This window comes from Symphodus melops (assembly GCF_947650265.1).
Source record: "Symphodus melops genome assembly, chromosome: 3".
Lineage (NCBI taxonomy): Eukaryota > Metazoa > Chordata > Actinopteri > Labriformes > Labridae > Symphodus > Symphodus melops.
The window spans coordinates 23,706,752-23,734,418 of record NC_136693.1 but is presented as its reverse complement, the minus strand read 5'-3'; the positions used below and the strand labels follow the sequence as shown (position 1 = coordinate 23,734,418).

The 27,667-nt window shown below is 39.7% G+C and overlaps 3 protein-coding genes across 3 annotated transcripts; 2 read left to right on the top strand and 1 right to left on the bottom strand.

The window, feature by feature from the left end:
- Positions 1-38: 38 nt before the first annotated feature.
- On the top strand, positions 39-11,646 carry spg21 (SPG21 abhydrolase domain containing, maspardin). Its single transcript, XM_079340002.1, has 9 exons — positions 39-182; positions 751-813; positions 3,973-4,134; positions 8,615-8,695; positions 8,938-9,083; positions 9,164-9,272; positions 10,492-10,599; positions 10,674-10,814; positions 10,936-11,646. The coding sequence occupies exons 2-9, from the start codon at positions 751-753 to the stop codon at positions 11,041-11,043; spliced, it is 918 nt and encodes a 305-aa protein (XP_079196128.1). The 5' UTR covers positions 39-182; the 3' UTR covers positions 11,044-11,646.
- An 848-nt stretch (positions 11,647-12,494) lies between these two features.
- Positions 12,495-22,522, bottom strand: shcbp1 (SHC SH2-domain binding protein 1). The gene is made up of 13 exons (XM_079339262.1): positions 22,210-22,522; positions 20,441-20,665; positions 20,044-20,159; positions 19,194-19,402; positions 19,016-19,111; positions 18,707-18,937; positions 17,555-17,732; positions 16,868-16,988; positions 16,401-16,532; positions 16,185-16,303; positions 15,698-15,784; positions 14,453-14,576; positions 12,495-13,878 (listed from the first exon to the last, which is right to left on the bottom strand). Exons 1-13 carry the CDS (start codon positions 22,361-22,363, stop codon positions 13,586-13,588), a joined length of 2,085 nt encoding a protein of 694 aa, XP_079195388.1. The 5' UTR covers positions 22,364-22,522; the 3' UTR covers positions 12,495-13,585.
- Positions 22,523-22,797: 275 nt separating this feature from the next.
- Positions 22,798-27,142, top strand: tssc4 (tumor suppressing subtransferable candidate 4). Its single transcript, XM_079339112.1, has 3 exons — positions 22,798-22,890; positions 23,400-23,505; positions 24,564-27,142. Exon 3 carries the CDS (start codon positions 24,586-24,588, stop codon positions 25,504-25,506), a length of 921 nt encoding a protein of 306 aa, XP_079195238.1. The 5' UTR covers positions 22,798-22,890; positions 23,400-23,505; positions 24,564-24,585; the 3' UTR covers positions 25,507-27,142.
- Positions 27,143-27,667: the final 525 nt, after the last annotated feature.

Below are 27,667 nucleotides of genomic sequence, written 5' to 3'. Positions count from 1 at the left end.
TGTCTAAATTAGAGTGTCCCACAGATTGGAAAAATGCGGTGCATTATGGGTAAGCAGTGTCTGAAGCTTTGCGGAAGTGTGTGAAGCTGCAGTCATATGACCAGGCAGGCAGCTGCAGAAAATGCTCCCCAGTTATGGATAAACTTCCTCGGACACGGTGACTAACATCCTCGAAGAACACGGTAACAGCCTCGTAAATTATATTTACACACAATTAAGATATCTGATGTTTTAGTTGTCCCCGTGACGTCTGTAAGCAGTTGTACAGTCGCTTTAGAAGGTTAGCATTAAAGCTAAGAAAGCTAACATAAAAACAGTGTTGATGCTGAGGTTAATGTATTAAGCAGTGTGCCAGTTAAAGCTACAATTTGATACTAGAAGCTAATGTAAAATAACGCAAAACAACATCATACTTACTGTGGCTTTTAAAGCTGTGAAGCAGTTAAAGTTGATGTCACATTTTATGGCAGTCCAAGCAAATGATATAGACTGAAGCACGTGAAGCTAGCAAATAATAATATACTGTATTTAAAATTAAACATTATAGCAACATAACTTTAATCTCCAGAGTATGTTAACTGATTGTCAAAATAAAGACTGTTAGCTGAACACAATATTAAAGGATCTGATAGCTGAGTGTATTCTTAAAGCGTGTCGTAGCTGAATGTGAAAGGCTATGTTAGTAAAAGCTTATTTTAAAAGAACACTTGGTAAAACACATTATTTAAACGTTTTTTTGTGTTTCCTCAGATGGACGAGATTAAAGTGTCTCCTGACTATAACTGGTTCAGAAGCACAGTGCCCCTGAAGAGAGTAAGTACCTCATGATTTATAATCTGTAATCGCTCATAATCCTGGTTTTGTACATGAACAGAGCAGAGAACATGTTTGGAAGTGTTAAATGTTTCTATACAATAAAACATTGTTCAATCTACAGTGTAAAGATGGCTCACAGTTTGTATTCTGATGTCTACTCTGTCGAAACCCGTCTATGAGTTAATGTTGGCTGTGTGTATCTGTAGCATGAGTCTGTTTAATTCATGACTGAACACACTGTTTTCACATCTGACACCAAGAAATGTATATTAATCAATGAATGATTTCACACTTGTGTGCTCTACAACACTGTGGTAGTTATGATATAAAGTCTGGACTGGAGTATTTGGTCAAGGTTTTCAAACATACTTATTGTATAGAGTTTGCTATAGATATAAATGCAATGTCCACTGTCCATCATGGGCTTGTAGGTTCAGGTAAAAGTCTGTTGAAAGGTGTTTTTGTCATGTACTGTACAGACTCAGGACTGTATAACTGGCATATTCAGAACACTCAGCTGATAAACAGCTATTGTAATATTACTGTGGTTATTTATCAGGAACAGCTTTATTGTTTCCTTTTTAATAGGACATACTGGGTCATTCTGTGAGTGTGTGTGTGCACTACAGCGGCTCACATGAGCAATGAACACCCACTGCTGGATTCTATTCAAATGTTCATCTGTTGGGACTGATTGAGATAATACTAGATACTGTTTACATCTGTGTAATAGAGCAGGGAGAGCAGGCCTTTTAACAACTGCCCCAGCTAGTGGTGGGTGGCTGCATTGCAGTTTTAGCACAGAATTTGATCGGCATTGATTGTGTCCATTTAAAAATATAAGTAGTTTGTTTAACTGACTATTAATTCTGGTCCGAGCTCATAAGGCACATTGCTATTTTAAGAAATATCCCTGTGTCAGTTTTATTTTTAATTTACCTTTATTTAACCAGGCAGGTCTATAAGAACAAATTCTTCTTAGAAAGATGGTCTGGCAGAAGACAGGGGGCTGGGGGAAAGAAAGGTCAATGTTAAAAGGACAAACAGCACATACATGGCTCATCCAGATACAACCAACACAGATGGAGACAAACAGCAGTATATAAACACATATTTTCAGTACAGTTAAAAGATAGCAGCGCACAACATTTCCAACAGCCATCTGTATTCCAAACAGTCACAGTAAAAAGGACTTATCCAAACATACCAGCCATAAGGAATATACCAGCCAGTGTCATCACTTGTACAAGGTATCCTTACATACACTCATAACAGCAGCACAGCACATTGAACAACAACAGAGATGTGTGGCATATACTGTACATGCAATACACAAAGAGTGAACATCCTCATGACAACATGCAAGAGACAGACAGTAGTGAGACACAAACACACACACACCCATGATCCTGTAGTCAGTCTTGTTAGATCTGACATCATAATCAGTTGTGTTTCTGTTAACAGCTGAAATGGCTTTTTTTTTTTTTACTCAAACTCAAAGCTCTCTTTAAAGAATTATTTTACTATTAGCTGTGGACAGTCTTTTGAACCACACTGAACCAACTTCTGATCACAGCTGCTTCCTGCCTTTTCTACACAGAGCTGTCAGTAGACTGTAATAGTCTCCCTGTTTGTGAGTTAATGAGTAACTGAATGTCCACAGTGTGAAACAATGTTTGGATTCATAGTCACAACAGAGGGACTGATAATACAGAGCACAGTCCAACAGTAGATGTAAGTTTTGTAATAATATTTTGTAGGTTAGAAGAAATGCAGCTCAGTGTTTTGTGTTGATGTTGAGGAAAGAAAATAACACATATAAAAACATTGAAAATGTAGAATGCTTACAGTAAAGTAAAGATTTAAGAAGTGCAGCGAGCTTTGCAAAGTTGAAATTATGAAAGTCTTCATTTTCTTTTTATTTGAATGAAGATTGGCTCCTCAACTTCACCCTTAAAACAAATCCTATTTATTTATTGTTACTCGGGTTTATTGTTACTCGGGTTATGTTGAAATGTTGTTACTCAGTCTTATTTTGGAAGGACAGAACTGAAAAGTTGTTACTGTTACAGCAGCCATGAACATGTTGTTGAAAAAGTTCCAACACAAGTTAGCTGCCTACATTTAATCACTAAAGAGCTGTAATGCACGAGGACGACGTGTTTGAACTCTGCTTCCACAAATATGCTGTGATGCTGCAAATCAGATGATTTCCCATCACTCAGTTCTCATCACAGTGACTCTAGCTTGTGTGAGTGTCTGAACTGTATTTGGCAAACACAGTGTGAACTATGTTCCCCTTTTTGTCTCTGACACAATGAATGCTTTGTGTTTTTGTGTGTGTGTTGTGTATGTGCGTAATTCAGTGACATTGTGAGTCAGTCAGGAAGGACAGCTCACACAGTGTGGACTGGTGCTGCAACAGTTCACATGTGTCATGGTTTAGATGGCATCACACATTTTTTGCCGTGGTCTGAATAATGTTCCGATTAGTGAAAAAGAGAGAGCTAGCCGTGACTCAAACTAATTTAGAGCGAAATTCTGAAGAATTCACTGTGGCGTCATAAAACAATTATCCGTCTCTACTGTTGAGAAACAGAAACATGGAGCAAAGTGGCCTCCATGCATGATTTTCTTTGTTAAATATTGCACTACGACCAACAAAAACTATTGCGAGAGCATTTTAAACTCTGCAGTTTGTATCTTCAGTCGAAACAAGGTGTTTGAAACCATCTCTTTAGAGTGTTTGAATTTGCATGACATCATTTGTTATTTCCTGCCATCTGTTGCCCTTCATGTCATGAGGCACTCTACCGCCTACTCCGGAAGATTTACATATTCTTCATATTCGTTGTGTTATTAATTTACGGGTGGTGATCTAAGTTCTTTTAGCTGTAAAGGCAAACACTTTCTGACAAAGTCTGCAGATTTCCATCTTTAGAGCAACTTCCATACTTTAGAATCCAAACCACTTCCATGTTAGTGAGGCTGAATGGCATCTAGCAATTAAATCTGCCTGGTTTCTCTTGTTACACGTCTGTTCTTCAGCAACACTGTCTATTTGTACACTGCCTGAGGAGTCATGGCCTCTCCCTCTCTCCCTGTGTGTGTGTGTGTGTGTGTGTGTGTGTGTGTGTGTGTGTGTGTGTGTTTCAGATCATCGTCGATGATGACGACAGTAAGGTATGGTCTCTGTATGATGCCGGTCCAAAGAGCATCAGGTGTCCCATCATCCTCCTCCCCCCAGTCAGCGGGACGGCTGAGGTGTTCTTTCAGCAGGTGTTAGCTCTGACAGGATGGGGCTACAGGGTCATCTCGGTGAGACACAAACTGATGCGCTCTGCGTGCACGCGTACACACACGCACACATACACTCTGCATGAACACACAATCTGCATGAACACACACTGTATGAACGCAAACACACTTGATACAGGAGTACGTACAGACACTTGTTTTATTTTTAAATGTTCTGTATTTAGGTGTGTGACATCTTTGACATTGCTAGTTTTAGTTGTAATAAAAATTGTTTTTCCCAAGACTGAAAATGAAAGAGGTGAGAAGATGTCGTGGAAAATCCTCCTTTTACGAGGTGGAGAGTTGCTAATTCTCAAAGAAGAACTTCACGGCGGCGCTTGAATCAGATCTCTTGGTTTAATACGTGCAGCACGGAGGAGAGGCCAGAGCATCTTCTCCCGAACCTTTACATTACAAGTCCTTTTATGCAGTACAGAGAGATAGAGGGAGGTGACCTTACACTTAACAAATGGTGATCTCTACATTACAATGGTTATTTGAAGTTTCCTGTATCCTGTCCGTCTGGAGACAGTGACTCTGTGATAATGAAATAACATTTACATTCGTATGGTGCTGTCTGAGAAAGATGTTGCCCTCCTGTGGCTCTCTGACACCTTTGTTCATTTGGTGGCTCCAGGAAGTCTCAGGAAGTCTAGGTAATTTCCCACAAAGATTACAGACGAGACAAAAACTATGTGCATATAAGGGGGGCAAAAAAAGTATTTAGTCAGCCACTGATTGTGCAAGTTCTTCCACTTAAAATGACTACAGAGGTCTGTAATTTTCATCACAGGTGCACTTCAAGTGTGAGAGACAGGATGTGAAAAAAAAAATCCAGGGAATAACATTGTAGGATTTTTGACACATTTATTTATAAAATATGGTGGAAAATAAGTATTTGTTCAATAACAAAAGTTCAACTCAGTACTTTGTAATATAACCTTTGTTGGCAATGACAGGTTAAGCGGTTTTTTAGGTTTTCACCAGGTTTGCACACACTGTAGCTGGTATTTTGGTCCATTCCTCCATGCAGATCTCCTCTAGAGCAGTGATGTTTTGGGGCTGTCGCTGAGCAACACGGACTTTCAATTCCCTCCACAGATTCTATGGGGTTGAGGTCTGGAGACTGGCTAGGCCACTCCAGGACTTTAAAATGCTTCTTATGGAGCCACTCCTTTGTTGCCGGGCAGTGTGTTTGCCATGCTGGAAGACCCAGCCACATTTCATCTTCAATTTTCTCACTGATGGAAGGAGGCTTTGACTTAAAATGTCACCATACATGGCCCCATTCATTCTTTCGGATCACGGATCAATTGTCCTGTCCCCTTTGCAGAAAAACAGCCCCAAAGCATGATGTTCCCACCCCCATGCTTCACAGTAGGTATGATGTTCTTGGGATGCAACTCAGCATTTTTCTTCCTCCAAACACGACGAGTTGAGTTTGTACCAAAAAGTTCTATCTTGGTTTTATCTGACCACATGACATTCTCCCAGTCCTCTTCTGGATCATCCATATGCTCTCTGGCAAACTTCAGACGAGCCTGGTCATGTTTTGGCTTAAGCAGGGGTACACTGCAGGATTTGATTCCCTGTCGGCGCAGTGTGTTACTGATGGTAACCTTTGTTACTTTGGTCCCAGCTCTCCGCAGGTCATTTACCAGACACCCCCATGTAGTTCTGGGATTTTTGCTACTGTTCTCATGATCATTTTGAACCCACGGAATGAGATCTTGCGTGGAGCCCCAGATCGAGGGATATTATCAATGGTCTTGTATGTCTTCCATTTTCTAATAATTGCTCCCACAGTTGATTTTTTTTGAACACCAAGCTGCTTGCCTAGTGTAGATTCACTCTTCGTAGCCTGGTGCAGGTCTACAGTTTTGTTTCTGGTGTCCTTCGACAGCTCTTTGGTCTTGGCCATGGTGGAGTTTGGAGTCTGACTGTTTGAGACTGTACACAGGGGTTTTTTTGTACAGGTAAAAAATTCAAACAGGTTCCATTAATACAGGTAACGAGTGGAGGACAGAAGAGCTTCTTAAAGAAGAAGTTACAGTTCTTTAAGACCCAGAGATCTTGCTTGTTTGTAGGTGACCAAATACCTATTTTCCACCATAATTAACAAATAAATGCTTTTATGTGATTTCCTGGATTTTTTTTCACATTGTCTCTTGCAATTGAAGTGTACCTATGATGAAAATTACAGACTTCTGTCATCATTTGAAGTGGGTGAACTTGCACTATCAGTGGCTGACTAAATACTTTTTTACTGTATACTGCAACAAGACAGGAAACTACATAAGTAGCACAACCAACATGATGCCGCATTTAATTGACAATACAATGAGAAGCTCCAATCACCTCCAGGTTCTCTTAAAATAAATCGCGAGAGTGTCGTATTGTACCGTGAGTTGAGTGAATCGTTACATCCCTAGTGATGAGTCAAAGTTATTAATTAAGATATTTGAAATGTAGAGGCAATAAATGAGTGAGGAATACAAATCAGTTATAGTTTAGTATAATAGTATAATTTTAATCGGAATTAATATTTACTGCGCTATACACTACTGACAATAATTTATGGATATTGTTATTTAGATGAGTTCTTTATCTATTTGGTCTGTATTTTAATAAAATAAATAATAGTTCCCTTTGATATTTCTATTAATAAATGACAAGAAGCACCATTTTCATCATTTTCGTGCAATATTTATTAGCCTTACAATTTAGACAATAACAAAGATAGCCACAAATAACCAAAATTGACAAAGTCCATAGCCGACGTTTCCAACATTTGGTACAATGACAGCGATGTCATAGCATTGTCATAACCATCATAGCCTCATGATGTTGTTCTGACGTAATACGTTTCATTCCTCCGCAAGTGCTACACGCAGTTCTGCCAGGTCAGGTGGGGCTGGGGTACAAGCATCCAGTCGTAGCTTCAGTTGGTCCCAGACGTGCTCTATGGGGTTCATTGCTGGCCATATCATATGAGGAACTCCAACTCCCTGAAGTTGAGCATTATCATCCATGAACAGAAAATTGGAGGTGTGCTGGCAAAATGGGGGATGATGATGGGTTCTATGATGTCTCAGTGGTAAGAATGTGCAGTGACTGAGCCATCTACAATCACCAAATCTGTTTTGCGCTGACTGGTGATGCCTGCCCAGACTGTTGCACCTCCTCCAACAATGCCAACCATGGGGACCATGTTGACCTCGGAGTATCGCTCACCTTGCCTTCTCCAGCAATGCTGACAACCATCGTTCCTGTGCAAGGTGGCCTGACACTCGTCAGTGAACAGGACATTAGACCACTGCTGCAATGTCCAGTTCACATGGTCATGTGCCCACTGAAAACGGTCACAGCTGTGTCCCCTCACTTCTGGTAAACAGGCCTGCAGCTGTGTAGCAGTAGCATAATGGGGTCTGAGTGCAATAGGTCCTTAGGTGCTTGTCATCATTGAGGTCCATCACTCGTTAGGCTTCACTCCTGGTTCTGTCACGAACAGTGACAGTAGTCTTGTGTCTTGCTGCAAGTCTGCTGACGACACTTTGAGACACACCAAGTTCACGAGCAACATCTGACTGCCTGGTACTGACCTGAAGGCGTGCTATGGCCAGGGGGCGCTTCTCGTCCGTTAAGTGACGTTGTGTGTTCACGGCTGTTTGAATGATGAACTCGGAATAACTTACTGACAATACCAGTTTTTTATATCGCCAGGATGTTGAAACTGATGCCACATTGATAAGGGGTTTTCTGTTTGTATTTATTTTTTAGTATTTTTTGTACTTTTTGACACAAAATGAGGTGTTTCTATCACCCTAATACAATTGCCTCCCTATCCTAAAAATCACTAAAGTGAAAGAAACACCTTATGTATGAAACCCACTGAAGACCCGACAATATCCCTTACGTATTGTGAGTTGTGTATTTCTCTTTACATCAGTAAACTACTGCATATGTCTGTTTATATCTCCAATCACTGTCCACTTTTGCCTTCATTTTTTGTATTTAACTTTGTACTATTGCATCTTGACACATAATTCTTTTGTTGACACTTTGTCTTTGGTAAAGTTCTTAGTAGCTGCACTGTCATTCATTTACTACTCTGTGTGCCTTTGAATTAACCCCCAGGGACAAATAATGTTTGTTTGTTTTTTAAATTGAATTGGATTAGTAAATAATTTAGTGTTAATAATTACTTTATAAAAAATCTATGTAATTCAGACTCCAGCATATTAAGTCAGTAATTATAATTTAACAATAACGGTTCTGTTATAATTGATTTATAAATTACAATTCAGAGAAAAATAATCAGATAAAGTAATTCAGTCATACGAATCACCCTACATGATGAACAAGTAACAATAAATCAGTTGTGATCAGTCAGTGATTTTAAATCAGAGGTAATAAATCAGCGATGATAAACTCGAAAGATAAGTCGGCAAGAATAAATAGAGGTTGTAATGCCCCCTGCTGGTGTGTCTGCTCTCTCCAGCTGCAGTATCCGGTCTACTGGGACTTGATGGAGTTTTGTGATGGCTTCAGGAAACTTTTGGACCACTTGCAGCTAGACAAGGTTAGTCTGAGTTTAACTCTTTGTTGGCTCTGTTTCTGTGTTGGAGGGACTGTCTGAGCGCTGTTGTCTTCACACAGCATAACAACGTTTGTGTGTGTCTTAAACTGTCTCAATAACAGAAAAGAAACAGACATTAATAATGACAATGTTCACTTTCTTCAGCGTCATCCACTGTGCCTCCTGTTGATTGTAGTATGTACTAGGCGATTGTGAAAACAGCCCCTCTGTTTTCTGATCCTCAGGTGCACCTGTTTGGGGCATCTCTGGGAGGATTCTTGGCTCAGAAGTTTGCAGAGTGCACGCACAAATCCCCCAGAGTTCATTCTCTGATCCTGTGTAACTCGTTCAGCGACACCTCCATCTTTAACCAGACTTGGACGGCTAACAGGTCAGTGTTAGTATTTTAGCACAAATAAATAAATAGACCTCAGTATGTTTCATCATTTGTGTTTTTCTCCCTGTGTTTAGTTTCTGGTTGATGCCTGCCTTTATGTTGAAGAAAATTGTGCTGGGCAACTTTGCTAAAGGACCTGTGGACTCCAAGATGGCTGATGCTATCGACTTCATGGTGGACAGGGTGAGTGGGCCTGTGTATGTATGCGTTTAAATACTGGTGTTGAAAAGAATCAGAAATGAAACGGTCTGGATCAGATCACTGGTTTTGGTCACAGAGACTATCAATACAAATGGATAAACCAGATCTCTGCTGCTTAACTGCTTTAAAATATCATATAACAGGATGTAGCAAGTACACTGGCTGGCCAAAAAAAGGTCACCACCTGGATTTAGTAAATAGTTAAGAGCCTCCCATTGGATAATTACTGCATGGGTGATTATGTTTCAGCTGTCAACAAGTTATTTAATCCTAACTGATGCAGTGAGTAGCTTCTCATCTCAAGCAAGTCGAATGACACATCTGTCTCAGAAGAGTCAGATTATTGGCATGCATAAAGTAGAGCAAACGAGATTGCTGAAGCTACTAAGACTGGGTTAAGAACTGTCCAACACATTATTAAACACTGGAAGGATATCATCTTCAAGAAGACATATTGTTGGAAAAAATCTTGAATAATTTTGATCGTCGATCACTTAAACCTTTTGGTGAAATCGTATATAATCAACTGTAGAACTCAGGGCTAAGTTTAATAGTGAAAGTAAGAGCTTTTTGCACAAATCGAAAACGATGCCTCAGCGAATCTGTGCCGTAATCAAAGCTAAAGGCGCTCCAATGAAATATTGGAGCGTGACCTTTTATTTTGGCCAGGCAGTGTATATAAAGCTCCATAATTCAATACAGTTTGTTACCCTCATCAGCGCCATGAAGTTTACAAACGCATTAGAAATAGTTTTGCCTTCTTTTCACTTGTACTTCAAAGCAGCAGTACATTTATTTTACAACATGATAATCATTTTCTCTAGACCCACAGCTCACATACGTTCTATCATGGTTCATGATCTCAACAGATCATGGATTGATTGTGATCCACTTCAAGCCTATTAAAATACTGTTCATGTGTCACTAACTACAGTGTAAAACGAAACTATCTCTGAAGTCTTACACATGTTTGTGTCATGAGACATTTGCTGAAAAACATCTGTTCCTCTGAGTATAAGATGGTTCTTGAACTGATTGTCTGTATAGGAGTGTCTATTCAACCTCCTCTGTGATCCAGCCTGTCTGTTGCCCTGCCATGGTCCAGCTGTGGTCAAGTCCCCTTTATGTTCTTGTATCTGTATTTTCTTTGTCTTTTTATGTTTGATATTAACTCTTCCTCATTGTGTCTTGTTCTCTGCAGTTGGAGAGTCTGAACCAAAGTGAGTTAGCATCACGGTTAACGCTAAACTGCCAGAACTCCTATGTGGAGCCACACAAAATCAAAGATGTTGCTGTGACTATTATAGATGTAAGTATGTCATTATTGTTAAATACACATATGAATATTTGTACTACAGTCACCTAACAGACTGCTCTGTGCAGGTGTTTGATCAGAGCGCACTCTCATTGGAGGCTAAAGAAGAGATGTACAAACTGTATCCAAATGCCAGACGAGCCCACCTGAAAACAGGTGGAAACTTCCCCTACCTGTGCAGGAGTGCCGAGGTCAACCTCTACATACAGGTACTACAAACTGTTTATAGGTGCTACAGTCTACACACTGGTACTACAGTCTGCATGCTGGCTGTATCTGATGTAAAAAACAAAATTTGGTTCATTAATGAACTTTGTTATTTCGGTACAGATCCACCTGCGTCAGTTCCACGGGACTAGATATGCTGCCATCAGTCCTGACATGGTGACTGCTGAGGAGCTGGAGGTTCAGGCCACTCACCTGAGTGATGAACAATGAACAGCGTTTACCTACAGCCTCCTGTGAACATTTCCTACAGTCTGTCTTCTCCTGAAAGCATCATTTCAAACAGGAATTCCTCCTGTGGAACCAATCAGCAGAGTATTTTTATTTGACAGATGAAGCAATATTTTCTAAGGATCTGCTCTGCGTTACCAACCTGTGACACTTTGCCTTATGTGAATAATTCTGATCACTGTTGCACTCATTTCCTGCCTGAACTGTTTCTTTGTGTTGGATGACGGGGTTAATCTGCAGAGCTGCCTCCTTTTCACACACAATTCTCTTTGAGTTTCTGTCCTTCTGATTTAAATTAAGTGTATATGTTTTTCACCTTGTTTTTTTAATCTCACTTGATGTTGTTTAAGTGTCCGATTGCAGGAAGACCTTATGTTGGGTTTGTTTCAACAAACTGAAATTCAAACACCGTTTAAAACTTCTCTGGATGTTTTATTCTTTATTCTATTTTTAGAAAATTTCTGATTCTAAAGATAAAAATCTGAAGCAGCTGAGGTGTGACCCATCACCCCACCTGCAGCTGTAACTCTTCTCTACTACCCGTTTCTGAATAAATGAAAATATATGATGTGCCTTCTGTAACAAGTTGTTCCTCTTTATTTTCTCATGACACACGGACAGAAAAAAATGACTGATAATGTGCATTGTTCTCATTGATATAAACCTTTCATGAATAGAAACTAAAGGTTTCATCTATCACTGTAAACTTCCTTCTGCATCAGCTTTCAATTCCACTTTAATATATATATATTTAAAACTTTATTTATCCCCGCGAGGCAATTCAAAGGTACATAGAAGTACCAAACAGTTGACTGCCAGAGCAGCGACCCGCGTACAAATGTTACACCCCTGACGTAGCAGGAAGAGCAATTCGGGAAAGTGTCTTGCCCAAGGACACATCGGACATGCTGCTTAGGATCAAACCTTCGCCTTCCGATTGAGAGACGACTCAACCAACTGAGCCCCAGCTGCCCAAATTCATCAAATGTATAGGAAAGTAGCTTCATCTCTCTCATTTTATAGAATGTTTACACAGTGCTTAACCCGTTTATTAGACCACTTTTCAAAAAAGCCACAAAACATAAATATTTTAGAAATATATCAACAACTTGTGGAAAACTAAAGTTATTTATTTGGCAAAAAAACTGAAACAATTAAACTGTCCCTTTGTATGGCCTCATTTTGATGTAGTTTTCAACAGGCTGTTATTGAGTTCCAAATAATTTCTAGCTGTAAAAAACTAAATTTGACATCTTAATCAAAAAATAAAAATGTAAAAATATGCTTTACTATTTTTTTTATAAAACCATACATTTGAGATGTGTGTGTGTAGTAACCATTACAGAAACATAAAAGATTTTAGTAATTACCGCATTGTTCATTTAGGGCAGCTGTCGCATAAATGGTAGTCTAATAAATAATGTTGAACCACACAATTTTATAAAGACTTTAATTTACAAGAAATTCATTCAGCTCACAATCAGAACATGTAACAGATCAAACACATTCATATCATCACACTGCAAAAATTAAAAAACGAGGGCAGTCAGCATTAACAAGTTAATCATAACAATTAAGGTCTGAAAATAACGCTTTTATTTTTTTCTAATTGTCGTAAATTGCATGCTATTTTGTTCCTTAAGGCATAAGTCTTCGCAGTGTCTTCTTGTAATCACAGTAATGGAAAAAAAACACTGCTGTGTCTTTGAATTTCTCAATTCGCAGATTTCTTTTTCATGTGGTAACCTCATATCTACCAGAACTTTATTTCAAAATAAAACCATGCTTGAATTCAAAGTGAGTTAAATACTTTCAGCTTTAGAGAGTTCAAAATAAAGTCTACAGTTTCAGTTTTCTTAATTCAAAATAATCTCATTTCCAACATGCGATTAAAAATGCTATTAATCATAACTATTGAAGTTGAGATTAATCACAAATAAACTCTTTACTCATTTGACAGCCCGAAAGAAAATTTATTACACTTTCACACCTGATAACTTCCCCAAACCAGAAAACATCTGAACAAAAATCAGCTGAACATCTTAACCTTGAGAAAACAGAACAAAGAATACCTGTGAGTCATTATCAGTGCAGCCAACACCTAACAGGTAACATTTACTAAAAGAAAAAAAAAAGAAAACCTGTGAATTTATAAACAGTGCAGCCAACACCTGATGGGTAACAAACCACCACATCTGCTCTCAAAGTGCCCAGTGATTTTTTTTGGAATATGATCAAATAAATGCTAAGCATCTGATGCAAAAGGAATAAATAAGATAAAAACATTATTTAGAGTTCTGCTAACACCTGATGACGTCACATTAACTCATCAGTTATTCTGTGGAACAGACTCACGGGTCAAAACCAGAAATATTAACTTCAGCACAAAGTTTGCTTGGGGGGTATAAAAAAAAAGAAAAAAGAAAAGAGGCTGAAGGATTTGTCGAGACTCAATTGTGACATTGTACCCGAGACTGTTCAGGAAGGACAAGTCTGAAGGAGAATGAAGGTGTATGTTGGTGAGTCAGTAGTGGAAGGTCCCATAATCTCCCAGTCCATTCCGTCTGAACTGGTTCCCCTGGACGGACACAAAGACCTGGTGGTCCTTCAGGTCCTGAACAGCTCGACTGACACAGGAAGTCTCCTTATTTCGGCTCAGCTGACGGTTGAACTGCCACTTCCTGCCTGATGTGGAGGCGCCGCCTTCTATGCTGTTGTTGTTTTCTGCAGACTCAAGCTGGGCTGGGCCACTGGCTGTCAGGGTGGGGGTTGTAGAGGAGGTGAAGGGTGGGTCAGATGAGGGTCCAACAGAGTCTCCTGAGAACAGTATGGATGGAGGTCAGACTCAGTGCTTATACATTCAGATAAGCCGAGCTACTGCTTAAGCTCCATTTGGCCATTTAATAGGACTGTCGTCACAGTATTCAAGCATTCATTTACTGACTGAAGTATGTTTGTCTCTGCAATAGTAGGTGGCAATATGCTCCCTTTCAGTTAGTTACCACTGGACTTTTTTCAGGTTGACTATGGCTATAAACATCACAAACTAAACAATTAACAAAACCTATTGACAAGCAGCAATCTAGTTATATGTTGAACAGTCAACACAACTTAACAGCTCTGTACATATTGTTTGACACAACATAATGTGTTCCCTCTTCCTTCCGAAAGGATGTGGTTCTTCCTCTAGCACTCACCAAATTAAAACCATTGTCTTGTTGTCTTCACAACTTTCTTCTGCACATTTCTGACTTTAGGGTCAAATTGGGAAAACTTTATGGGCCATTTAATAGGAGAAGGCTGGGTTTTATGTTTTACACTCAACAACTGTGTGTCCACTTTTCAAACTGCATGCAAACGCACTGATAGTGACTGTCAGTGCTCCACCTACCTGCATCTCCTTGCTGTTCTTCATCATTTGGTTTCACTAAAATCACACCATATCCCTCGTTGTTGTGGATCACATTGTTCTCCATGGTGATGGATGGCATCACGTCCAGCTCATGAGCAAAGTCCTACAAATAATTACAATAAACCTTCATTAAAGCTCTGCACTGGGTTCATTTTCTTCAGTTATATAGCAGGTTTAAAACACTTACAAGGTGCTTTACAAAATGGAAAAAGCCAGAAATGAAACAAAAAGATCACAGAGAGACAAAAAAACAACAGGAAAACATACAAACAAACACACATGGCACAAGGAAGAGTATTAGGCTACGTGAAGGCTCGACTCTACAGGTGAGTTTTAAGGTGCTTCTTGAAAATGTTGCACCATCTAGATAGATATCCTTTACAAATGCAGTTGTCAGTGATCGTTTTGAAAGGGAGTGTAATTTTAAGGATGAGGCGGACTTGACTGTTTTACCAGCTGTTTGGTATCTGCAGAGTCTCTGCAGTAGATTACATCAAGTAGATGACATTGTTTGTACTCCTGCTTTAATTTTCCATGACAAGAGATTATTTCTTTCAATAACAGAGTTTAATTATTTAATGACCTTGTTTTTTAGTTGAGGATTTTACCAATTGATACCCTGCTGTTATTTTACTGTACATTAACTTATCACCTAATAAAAATGATTTAATACATTTGACATACATTTACACCTCTGTTTGGGGATGAACATCAGTGAACATTTCATTATGGAAAATGCTATCATCACTGATTGACCCTCATGGAGTCTGATTTCTGGGACAATGTCTCAGTTGGAAGGAGTCACTCATACAATGCACTGTATAAAAGAGAAGCTGTCAATGGCAGTTGACTATTTGAAAATCCTGGCTCAACCTAACTTTCATTAAACTAAGTAACAAACAACAAGGTGGAGTACAGTAGAGATGTAAGTTGACATCAAGAAAAAATTGTTTCCCTCATGATCATTGTATGTCATGATACCTGAACTGAACTAATAAACAGATATTTAAAAAAAAAGAGAGTACAATTGTTTTTGAACCAGGATGTAAATATGTTTTATTTCTAACCTCAAAATGGACATTTTAAAATAAGTGTGTATGTGACTTCCAAGTTGACACTGGAGTACGTTTTTACACTTCCATATTGGCTTCTCTTTTTAACACCAGAGGTGGGCACTTGGTGTGAACATGGTGAATGTGTGTACATGTAGAAGATTTGGCTCACCTTAATGAGTATCCCGTCTTTACAGTGATGGATACCATTACCAATCAGACTGCAGACACTGCCGGGGTAAATCTCCACACCTGCCCCCTGCAGACACACAACAACATGATCACACAGTCTGTGGAACACATATGTCCATGTCCAACATGCACAGACCAATAACTGTGAGGTCCAAGTTATAGTTTCATAAATCCTTCTTCACCTGCTAGCATGAGGCTAACAGAAACCCTCTGATATACAATATACCTGAGTGATAGCTCAGCATAGAGCTGAACAGAGAATGTTTCCTACACCGTTACTATTAAACAAAGAACAGTTTATTCCTGATGCAACATATACACTCTCTTTCTGCTGACATAGTTTCACCTGGACACCAATTCTTTAGAAAATGCTGCTCCATTAACACACACATTTAATCACAGAGAAACTGTTGTGATCACAGAGTCTATTCAATGTCTACGCAGTGTGTGTATGTGTGGACTGTCACCTTGGATCCATACAGGTCACACCTGGTCATGTTGAGACAGGCTGAGGTTCTGACGATCACTCCGGTTGTTTCACACTGCAGCACACAGTTCTCCATGTTCAGAGTGCCCTGACGCACGCCTGAAAGACCACCCACAGGAAATACATAGCTAAATGTCAGAAAACAGTTGATAAGTAATAATACAGAAAGCAGCATTTATTTTGTGCGTGTACTAACACAGGATGCCCTCGATGGCGTCGTGTTGGATGAACTTTATGTTGGAAAGTTTGACTTCTGCTCCTGTTGACTCCACAAATGAGTCTCCTTTGTTCTTCTTCTCTATAACCACCTCATCAGGAAGTCCAAACCCTTACACACAAACATACATTTGCAGAGTCAGTGTACAGAGACTGATGTTACAGTACAGGTGTGTGTGAGTATTATTTAAAGCACTTCTGTTTAGAAGAAAGGATCAGAAACCTGCTTTATCCTTCATCACAGCTCCAAGTGTCAGAAAAGACTAAAGTATGTCAGTGTTTCTCAACATGTCTCCCTCCCACCTGTATAATGTTCATCTGTACATTTGTGTAACATCAACCTATACACCAGAGTAACGTTAACCTGCCTATCAGTGAAATGTTTACTTGGATCCAATTATATACACCGTCTGTTTGTCAGTGATATTTCAGTGTGATGGTGTTTACCTTCAACAGAAATGGAGTCAGGGATGAACATGGAGCTGCTCACACTGTAGACCCCCGGCAGGATCAGGACCATGTCCCCCTCATGACTTGAGTCCACTGCTGATACCGGATCTCTATGGAACTGAACACACACACATCAACATCCCTGAGTAACCAGTCACAACTTCAACATGGCACTTAATATACTTTTGTTTATTTTAAGATAAAACACAAAACTAGTACTGAAGAAAACAACACAAGAATTACAATAACATAACTGAGTTATAATATAAGTAGGAGAGTCGGGTGTTTTACATGATATTTTGACATGAATGTAGCCTTATTGGTTCTCCAGTGTCTAAGTATCTTAACTGTTAAATGTCTGTTAAATTAGATTTCTTTAAATATTAAGCTTCAACTATTTGTTGCTTTTTCTACTTTACAAACCTCATTAAAAAAACATTATGATCTCATGTTTAACCCGTGAGACTGATTTTAATCATTATGCCAACCATTACAGTCTACAAGAAACTTGAGCCTTGAGAATTGAGTTGGAATGGAAAGAGCGGAGCAGGCAAGAAGAGGTTCTTATCTGCACTTACATGTTTCCATTTATAGAGAGGACTAGAACACTTCTGTATCTGCTGATAGAGATCATTACTTCATGAAACACTACACTGCTGAGTTCTCCATGTGTGTGGTTCTGACCTGTATCTGTGTGTCCTCAGAGGAGCTCAGAGGCAGCAGTCTGTCACTGAGGAGAGACTGAAGCTGGAGGCTGCTGCAGGATGCTGTGACCACATGGACCACCTTTACACCTGAACACCTGAGACCACGGCTCTGAACACTCTGCTGCCTGCTGTTACCCCTGTACCCCAACACATACCTGAAAGGAGGAGGGATATGGAGAAGCAGAGGACATAGAGGGATGTAGATGGAAATGTGGAGCAACAAGAAGATGACAACAACTTGGAATGTGGTTGATTCCTGCTTGTTCACTCAACTCCTTATACGATACAATTCTCTCACGATTTAGTTGACAAAATGAGACTGAAAAACATTCCTTTGACTTTTTTCATGAAAACACAAATGCACTTCTTATTCTCTTTGGCTCTTGCACTCTTTTGGAAAAGCGAGGCTACAAACCTGCTTGTTAGTATGGTTTGCCCATGCAGCTACCATGGTACCGCCTGTTTGTTACAATCAACCACCTCTGCTCTACAGCTGCTGACGCTCACCATATTACTGAGATTCATTTTTCAGAGTACGATGTGAATCTTTGAATTCACATCGAATTTGAAATAACAAATTGTGTTTTTGTGTCACAAACACATCTGTTACAGTACATTTAGCTGAGAAAGCATTATATTCTGTCGACTCAATCACAGATTCAATCATTTTATCAGAGCAGGAAATTGAGAAATTTACAAAATATATTTGCTGGTCTTTATTTTTTAAATAGTTAGCTCCCACACTCCCCCTGCTCCCTTCTGCTCATACATTTCCACGCACTATCTACTATTAGCTGCAGATACGTTGTCTGACGTCTGATGTGACTCTAAAAATTAAAAGTGGTGCGCCGCACTGTGCGTGGTGGCTAGTGCTCCAGTGTGCGTGTGTTCGAGTGCGTGCATGTATGTGCGCTGAAATGAATGTTGGTGTGTGCTCTGCTGTCATGACAGCATAAAGAGGAGTAGGCTAAAGCTGCAGCTACATAAAATATGCTGAATACTCATAACATAATTTTGATGTCGTCATACAATCTGTTGAGTGAAAGGCAAGTCCGTGGGCAGAGGGCCTTAAAATGTTTGGAGGTGTGAATACAGCTAATAATGTGAGGATAATGCAGGTATGTCTCACCTGAGCAGGGGGTTCTCGATAATGTGCAGCTTGCGGCGCAGTGTCTCCAGCTGCTCGTACAGCCTAAGACCCTCCACCATGGATATGTTATCAAGCTCAGAGTCCGAGTCTGATACCAGCTCACTGCGCAGAGAGCTGAACTGCTGGAAAACCTTGGAGCAAGACTCCAGTAAGGACTGGTATTCTGACACCAAACCTGCAGGAACCCGGTCCTCCAGGATGTCATAGTACCTGAAATAAGACAGGTGTTAATGAAAGACTAATATGGACGAGGAACACAACTTCTCCATGATGCTAGAGAGAACTCACAGGCGCAGACGAGGCTCCACACAGCGCACAAAGTAATCAAAGTCATCGTCTTCATCCTCTTCATCCCACTGCCTCCAGATGTGTTTGTAGAAGAACCTACACACAGCAAAAAGGGGGTAACATTGTCACACCTGACACAGGCAAGGCCCTGATCAGAATATGACCTGCAAAGACTCACCTGAGGTGCTCCAGGGCCAGGGCGGTCTGGTCAAAGTCCCCGGAGGAGTCGTAGACCACGTGCAGCTCCTGCAGTAGAACTCTATGCTGTGTGGCCTCCAGCAAAGCCGTCATGGAATCCTCAGTGAGCTCACAACCGCGTGTTTCACACTGCAGAGGAAGAACCAGCCGTACACACGCCTTCAGGTCCTTCAGGTCCAAGTCTCGCACCTGAAAACACAGATGAGGGTACAACATCTTGGGACAATAGATTTTGTTTTTGTTTGCACTTTTGGTTCTCAAACCCTACAAAGTCATTTTTACATTTCTGGTTTAAAAGCAAAAACACAAATAAGTTAGGTCTGATTTCTCTTCAGACTTTACAACCTGGATGTAGGTTACAGACATTGCTTACAGACACATTTCAATTAATTGTACTTAATTTTAAAAAGGCATGTGTTGTAATATGATGTAATGTACAATATTACACTGTAAAAAGAGATAACCATTCTCAGGCCTGGTTAGTCTTCGATCAGTGTGAGTGCAGGCCAGCCAGGGAATTGGTGGGGGACAATCAAGCTTCAGCATGGTACAAGACAACTGGGCCTAGTGTGAATGCAGCCTAATTAATGCCAGCGGTATGCCTATTTAATATCATTTAAAAAATCCAACAATCTACTGAGGATGTGCTTAGAGAAAAAAAATCTTCTGATAAAAAAAAAAGGATGAACTTTTATTGAGTAAAATACAGAAACAGAAAATTCCTAGAACAATATCAAAGGGCAAAACTAAAAACATCTCCATGCTACATAATTAGAAATAACTAAAATATGAGTGTTAATAGAGATGATTGTTTAAGTGTTTTTTCTTACCTCAACCAGAACATCAAAGACATCAGTGCACCACAGAGCCAGCCAATCACAGGGCTCCAATACCTTCTCCAGGTAGTCTGCGGTGAACGCCTTTACTTCAGACGGCTTACAGTCTCCTGCACACACACGTCAATATTATTATTGCTTTTATAATCATTATTGTTTAAAGTGTGTGTGTGGATGTTAGTATGTATACTATCTGTGATTATAACATGTACATTTGCATAAATATCCAAGTTCATGTTTTAGCATATTTAAATTTGTGGTTGTGGTTGTGTGTGATCATCCAGTATATAGCCCTGAAAACTACATACATAAACATGTAGAAGATGTTATGGTACATTATTAAATTATATTCTGTGTGTGTGTGTGTGTGTGTGTGTGTGTGTGTGTGTACCTAGCATGTAATCCTGGTAGGCCTTGAACCTCTCGTAGAACAGCAGGTGACTCGTCTGAAAGGTATCAGGAACACCCGAGTTTACTCCTGATCGCCGCTCACACCTTTGCAGCTGAGTCCCGCCCCTCGCACAGTTAAAGTGGTCAGTGCCACTGTCATCATCCTCCTCCTCCTCATCATCATCTTCAGTGTCACTTTCATCCTCCTCTCCATTCTGAAACAAAGCTAATGGAGAAACACAGATGCATTATTAAACAGCTGATGAAGATTTTTCTTCCAACAATGAAGAACACATTTTTCTCACTGTGCTTTCATCCTCAGGGTACTTCAAACAGGTCAAACCAGTAGAACCAGTATAGAGATTGTAGTGACCAGTCTGACCGAGAACGCTGCAGTTTCACAGCTTCATGATGGACTGCAGAATTAAATGTTTTTGTGCTCCCCTGTCACCTATATCTGCTTTGTTAAAAACACAGATATTGTTCCTGACCATACATACTTCTACCTTACACCCTCTGTGGAATTAATGACTGTATATAGTTTTATTGTACCATTAGTCTGAAATAGATGATAATATATTGAAGTGTGAAGCGTCAAAGGGAACCCTGTAAAGTAAAAAGACAAAATAGTTACAGATGTGCAATGCACTGATTGTGATAATCAGGGCAGATAGCTGTACAGATGTTAAAAATAGCGTTTTAGTTGATTTCAGGTGTTTTTTTCATTATATATTGGTAGTTTGATGGGATTGGATAATGGATATATTTCAATTATTGTTAGTAAGGTCCTCTTATTGAGATGCAACAGTAACCTGTGTCACAAATTGCATATCACTGATTTTTGCAAACTGTTTTATTATGAAAACATGGTTCAACGGGTGACTCCTGCCAAACAGCCTCTCAAGAAATTCACAACTGATCCACTTCAGCCACTGACACTTGAGATAACTGTTGTTATGAGTTGGCGTTATACAAAGATTGATTGACATCAGGGCATGCAACATTATTTGCAGTTGGGTTGATATCTGTCAACAGGGCCGATGTCAACCAATACTGTTGTTCAGTCTAGTACTGATATTACAAATACCTAACACTATGGAACTAATGTGATTTATATTTGTTTTTTAACAGTGCCTTTACCAACTATCTAATACATTAAAGGAGAAGCGGTTGATACATGTTCCCTCCTGTCTAGACCATTGCTTGTGAGGTATGTCGTTTGGACAAAATAGTCATCAATAGGAATATAACATTGTGGATAAATTGATATAGCATTATTCATTTGCCATGAGTCTATTCGAATAATGGGTCCACTGCAAATGTGCTGGTGTAGTATAAAAAGGTGGAAATACAGAAAGTTATATTTCAGGAGAAAAACCTGGTAAAGTTTCGGTCTGAAGAAACGCAACAACAGCAATCACCAGTGACGTCATTTTCTACCAGCCACACAACTATTGAGATTGATTAATTAACTTATTATCATCAGCTGATTTCATGATCTTTGTTGTACGGTCGATGATCTAATGCAAGTCTTAGTAACCAGGGAGTTCTGACCAGTAAGACTTGAGAAGGAATACTGAACAATATTTTTACAAAGGCACAAACATTGACCATAATACAGAAACTGACTGCAACTCCGTAAAGTCTGTGCACTGAAATCAACTGCGTCATTATTAATACTTTAGAGCCTGCAACGATCGCTAACAAGTCAGTAATGCTAACTGATAAAACAAAGTGGCATTATTTATACAATTATAACGTTATACAGACCTTGAGCTATGACGGACATGTTATGTTCAGAAGTCTTGCTTTTTTTGTCCACCTCCAAGTCAACGTTAACGAAGGACTCCAGATCCTCCACCACAATGTCCGCCATGTCGTTTAAAGCGTCAGCGGGCTGCTTTCCTCCTGCGTCCAGCTCCATTAATAATTAAAATAACGATTTAAACCTGACCGATTTATGATGGCCTAAAATAAGTGTCTGTTCAGTGAATTTGAAAAACACAAGCCGAACAATCACACCCAGTTACTTTCAAAATATTCCCGGTCTGCGGAGCAGCAGCCAATCAGGATCTTTACAAATGCAGGAAGGCCCGCCTTATCAAAACCGAACTAATTTCAGCCAATAGCGTCCCTCTTCCCAACTCCCTCACATGACAAGTCGAGAAGCAGTTTTAGCTGTTTCATTGCGTCCTGTATTAGGTACATTTGTTACCATTTTACACTTTCTGTTTAGTTTATTCAAACGCCATAGCATTAATGTGCTATTGCACTTATACCCATAGATATATACGTTTACAGATATATGTTTATATATATATATCTATGCGTTTACCCACTGGGGGCAGTAATAGTTGGGCGGGCTGGTGCAGTAGGCCTACCGTAGAAGAAGAACGTGTTATGAACGACTGGCGGATCACAGGCTCCTGTGATCGTGATGCCAGTAGTCAGGTAACATGCGGGAAATTAACCGTACACTAAAGATAGATCATGTATTTTAAATGTTCTACATATGTTAAGCAGATGTAATAATAAATTTCGTTTAACGCAGCGGACCGCTGTGGACGTACATCAACGCATCGGTTAGCATTAGCATGCTAACATTTGTTGTATTAATTGTTTAAAACAAGTCGAAGCCCAAGAACTCTTGGATGTTGAAGTTTCATATACAATGTAGCCGTATGAAATGTCCTGTGTTAACAAGTGTAAGATTGCACGGTTAAACCATGTTTTAAACAAATGCTTGAGTTTGATTGAAACCTGTGTGTTTGAATGTTGGGCCTTGCAGTGTGGAAAAACAAAGCATCGTTTTTATAGTATTAACGTCACAGCACATTTTCACTAACTCTAATGTGGCTTCTGTTTAAACTGACTGACCCAACACTTCTTTAATAAAGTCATTATAAAACAAATGCAGCTGTCCTCGTGTGTTGAATAGCTGTCTTTTCTTTGAATCTCAGATTGATCTTCATCAGAAAGGCAGAGTCTGGAGACCGATCTACAGGACAGCTCTGATCGGTCGAGCTGTGGTCCCTCTGAAGTGAACCTGCTCCTTAGCATAAGCAGGTTAGCTGTTAACCTAAGAACTTTTTTTGGGTTGAAATAAGCTTTATCTGTTGAGTCCTGACAAAAGATAAGTGCCCAAGCCAAAGAGTGGCATTTTTCTGGCAGAGCTTAACGTTCACAATAAATAGAAGCCATACAAGCAAATTATCAACCTATCATAAATATTTTTAATAGTTACATGTCCTTACTCTGTCTGCAAACCCCTAGTTATGTGTAAAGTCCATCCTCTCAGTCTTTTGCCTGCTCCGCTTTTTAGAAAATATGTGCTCAAATAGACTGTTTGGAGATTTTCCCGTTATTACATCACAGTGGGCAGTAACATCTCCTCTGGATGGGTGGCATTCTAACGGCTAGGTGTTTGTTGTGCTCTCTGAGTCCGTAAACAATGGTGTATGGTGTAAGAAATCCTGAGCCACATCCACTTCCAGAGGGCCATGGTCAGACTCATTTGTTTTTAAAGCTACAGACACAGATATCGCTTGTTCTGATCAGGGCTTGAAATAGATGGGTTTCTAGACATGTAAAAGTACAGGATCAGAGTGGATTTTCAAGAAACCATACAGGCAGGTTTTGGGAGTTCTGAGAATAATTTAAACAGGTAAAAAATGGACCTTTAAACATTACAGTTTATCTCATTTGCTTTGAGCTTAATGCTCAAATCAGAAGCACATTTTTCCAAATATTCATCTGAAATCTCAACAGTTAGGTCAACATTCAAGATACATTAGAATTTCTCATTAATTCAAGCAAATTGTTGCTGTAACACATTGATACAGAAACAGATGTACTGATCTGTTTACTGAGAGCACACATGGTCAGTCTGTGGAGGGAATTATGAAGTCAGATTCACTGTCATGAACAAAAAAAATAAAGTTAAAGACATTCTTTTCTTTTTCCTCTGCCTTATTCTACTCTTACTCCATTTTCAACCTCTTTCTCATACTTCTCCTACTTGTCTCCCCTCCTCCTTTTACCCTTTCATCTTCTATTCCCCCTCTTTCTATTTCTCTCCTCCATTGCTTCTTCTCCTCCTTGTCTTCCCTCTTTCTCCTCCTCAGCCTGCTGCTCCACCGTGCAGAAATGTGTGATCAGAAAAAAGTTGTTGACCTGGGAGACGATGAAGATGAGCTATCAGTCAGTGATGATTCTGAGCCTGAGGAGAGACCCACCATGGCGCCTTTTGACCCTGAGCTTGACCACAGTGATGATGATGATAACGAAGAGGTCTGTGCTCCTGCTGGTCTGAGAGATCAGGCTCAGTTTAGTCTGAGAGGAGGTAGCTCAGCCTTCTCTAACCGCTCCCACAGCATCTTTGACTGTCTGGACAGTGTGGCCCGGCCTCCCTCGTCCACCTCCTCCTGCCCCTCCTCCTCCTCATCTGTGAACCAGCAGAAAGATGGAGTTTTTGCTAGACCTCAGGCTCCGCCCCCCAGCAGAAAAACTAACCAGCCTCCGTTGAACCCCCCCAACCCAGTCAAGAAGAGGGGAACACCTGACTACCTGCTTAATCCAGAGCGCTGGACTCACTACAGCCTAGAGGAGACCAGTGAGACAAGTGACCATGGTAACACCAGGGCTGCCCTGAGCTTCCTGACCACTCTGCAGGAGAGGAAGGAGGAGGACAGGAAGCAGAAAGCGAAGAAAGAAGAGGAGAACGAGGCAGAGCGAAGCTGCAGTGACTCCTCCCCCTGTGACCTCCAGCCAAAGATGATCTTCAGCAGACCCAGCAGGCCGAGGAGAGAACAACCCATGGTGAGGAGCAGAGAGAAGGAGACGCACCTTAGTCATCTGCAGGAAGAGGAGGTGGAGGGCAGAGAGACACAGAAGGCGGGAGAAAGAGTAACAGAGGCTGAGGAGAAACACGCTGAGAATCAAACAAAGCAGGAGGAGCAAAGACAGAGAGAAAAGGAGGGGGAAAAAGAGTCCGGTCCTGTGTTTACCTCCTTCAGGAGGATGAGCAATAAGAACTACAGGAGGAGTTCAGTGAAAGAGGAATATTGAACAGAGCTCTCTCTCTCTTTCTGAAATATAAAACTGCTGTTATGTTGTTCTCCTCTGAATAATCTCATTCACTGATCAATCGGATTCACCTGCTGCACTGATGACCATGAGGGCGGAGCCAGGAATTAATCCTGTCTTACCTGTAGCCACACCCAGTTGTGATGACACCATATCTGAAAGTTTTCCTGGGTGTCAGAGAGACGAGATGTTAAAAAGCGTCAGCACACATTTATGTAATCAATGTGTTCAGAATAAACACAACAGTGAATGATGCACACAGGGTGATTATTATGCACAAACATGAAGATATCTCCTCCTTCAGAAGCTGCTCCCAAGTCCAGTCGTGACTGATGACTCGGAAACTCGCTCAACCAGCTAACATTAACTCTATTGATGCACAGATGAATATTTAAACATTGTAAACGGCTGATATCTGACTGACAAAGGCTCATTAGTTAATAATGTGGTATTGTTTATCTGTTGTGTTATATCTAATTAATGCTGGCTAATAATTAGGAAGAGGAAGTAACTTGTAGGACAAACTCGGTCAAACGGAAAGAAAAAATTGATGTTGTGAGAGTCTAACACCAAAAGATGTCATGGCAAAAACTTTGCTTTTACCATCAGCTAAATGGTTCTGTTAAACATCGGTATAGGCCCTGGTTTTCACTTTAATGCATCTCATATTAATTCTCCATGTCAGCATGTCCTAAAAAATTATGAGCTGCCTACTGCTCAATCCTAACTCTGTTTAAAAAAATGTTTTTCAATATTTAGCTTTACATCCACTGCAGAGGAGGGTTTCATCACCTGATAATGTTTTGTATCTTTAAAAGTAGGCAAACAAAACGTTTTTCAAGCCCGGCCAGTTTAATTAGCTCATCATCAGTCTTGTTTTGCCCAAGACTTCTCCCTCTTTAAAGGAGTTATATCTTGACCCTGTAACTTTGCAAAATGTTGCTTAGTGCTGTGCTCATGATGGATTAACACTGGGTCTTTGTAAGATACAGGAGCAATGACTAAGGTCTTTTACCTGCTTCTTGTAAAGTGTCTTGAGATAACTTTTGTTGGATATAGGCACAGTACAAATAAAGATTGATTGAAGTCAGCCTGAGAATAAATCTGTCTCTACTGAAGCTTCAAAAGAAGTAAAAAAAAAAAAAAAACATCTAAATATACTTTAGATGCAAAAAGGGACTTGCAACAATAAAGCTCACAAATGTAAACATGTTTATTTGCTAAAAGTGCATAACCGCAGGTGCTGAGGGAGAGCCCAGACGGCTCGAAACATGCTCCTGTCTTTTAGCAAATAAACATTTTGATATTTGGGAGTTTTAAGTCTTTTTTTGCATCTGAACTACTGAAGCTTCAGCCAATGAAGTCAGCCTGCTCACATGCTGCAAACTCTTTTGAGAACAATAGGCCTGGCTGCAGCAGGTACTGTTTGTACTGTGATTCTAAGATATGGTTGTAATGTTTTGTCCTTATTTTTTAGAGAAATAAATAATGTTCATGGTTATTTACCTTTATTGTTTAGATATCAATATCTATTAAAATGGAACATCCTTTGCTACCCCTGTTGCTATCAGATAAACCAGTTTAACTCTTCAAAGAAATAAAATACATTGAACTATCACTGGATCTCTCTTCTCTGTTCATCTGTCCTGACCAATAACCCATTGAGTTGGTATGATCCTTTACAACTAATTTAATCTAGAACAGTATCCATTTTAACATAAATATTCTTCAACATGAATAAACACGTATATGTAAATATGGTAAAACACATAAACATGACTGAACACGTAAGTGAAAAATGGTTTAACACATTATTGTAAACAAGACTGATCACATGAATAAATGTGATTGACAACACAAATCGATCATGAATAACAAAAATAACTGTTAACTTGATAGTGGGCTTTCAGAATGCTGTGACACTTCACATAAAAAAAGTATCATGGTCAATGAAACAGTTCTGAAAGGTGTTTTTTTTAACACTTGACTTATAACCAGATATATAACAGAACAAACACTACAATCTTTTAAAAACTGAAACATAAAGGACAGACAAACCAACATCCAGATCAAACATCAAATAATTTCTTCATAGACAAATGTGTACCAACAAATATAAAAATGTTAATAATTGTGTTTTGTG

Excerpts from the sequence above, each read along its gene's own strand:
- spg21 (XM_079340002.1), top strand. The coding sequence starts at position 751 with ATGGACGAGATTAAAGTGTCTCCTGACTATAACTGGTTCAGAAGCACA. Across the intron at positions 814-3,972 it reads GCACAGTGCCCCTGAAGAGA|ATCATCGTCGATGATGACGA; the intron begins GTAAGTACCTCA and ends TGTGTGTTTCAG. Across the intron at positions 9,084-9,163 it reads CAGACTTGGACGGCTAACAG|TTTCTGGTTGATGCCTGCCT; the intron begins GTCAGTGTTAGT and ends CCCTGTGTTTAG.
- tssc4 (XM_079339112.1), top strand. The coding sequence starts at position 24,586 with ATGTGTGATCAGAAAAAAGTTGTTGACCTGGGAGACGATGAAGATGAG.
- shcbp1 (XM_079339262.1), bottom strand. The coding sequence starts at position 22,363 with ATGGAGCTGGACGCAGGAGGAAAGCAGCCCGCTGACGCTTTAAACGAC. Across the intron at positions 14,577-15,697 it reads AAGACGGGATACTCATTAAG|GACTTTGCTCATGAGCTGGA; the intron begins GTGAGCCAAATC and ends AATTATTTGTAG. Across the intron at positions 13,879-14,452 it reads AGAACAGCAAGGAGATGCAG|GAGACTCTGTTGGACCCTCA; the intron begins GTAGGTGGAGCA and ends TACTGTTCTCAG.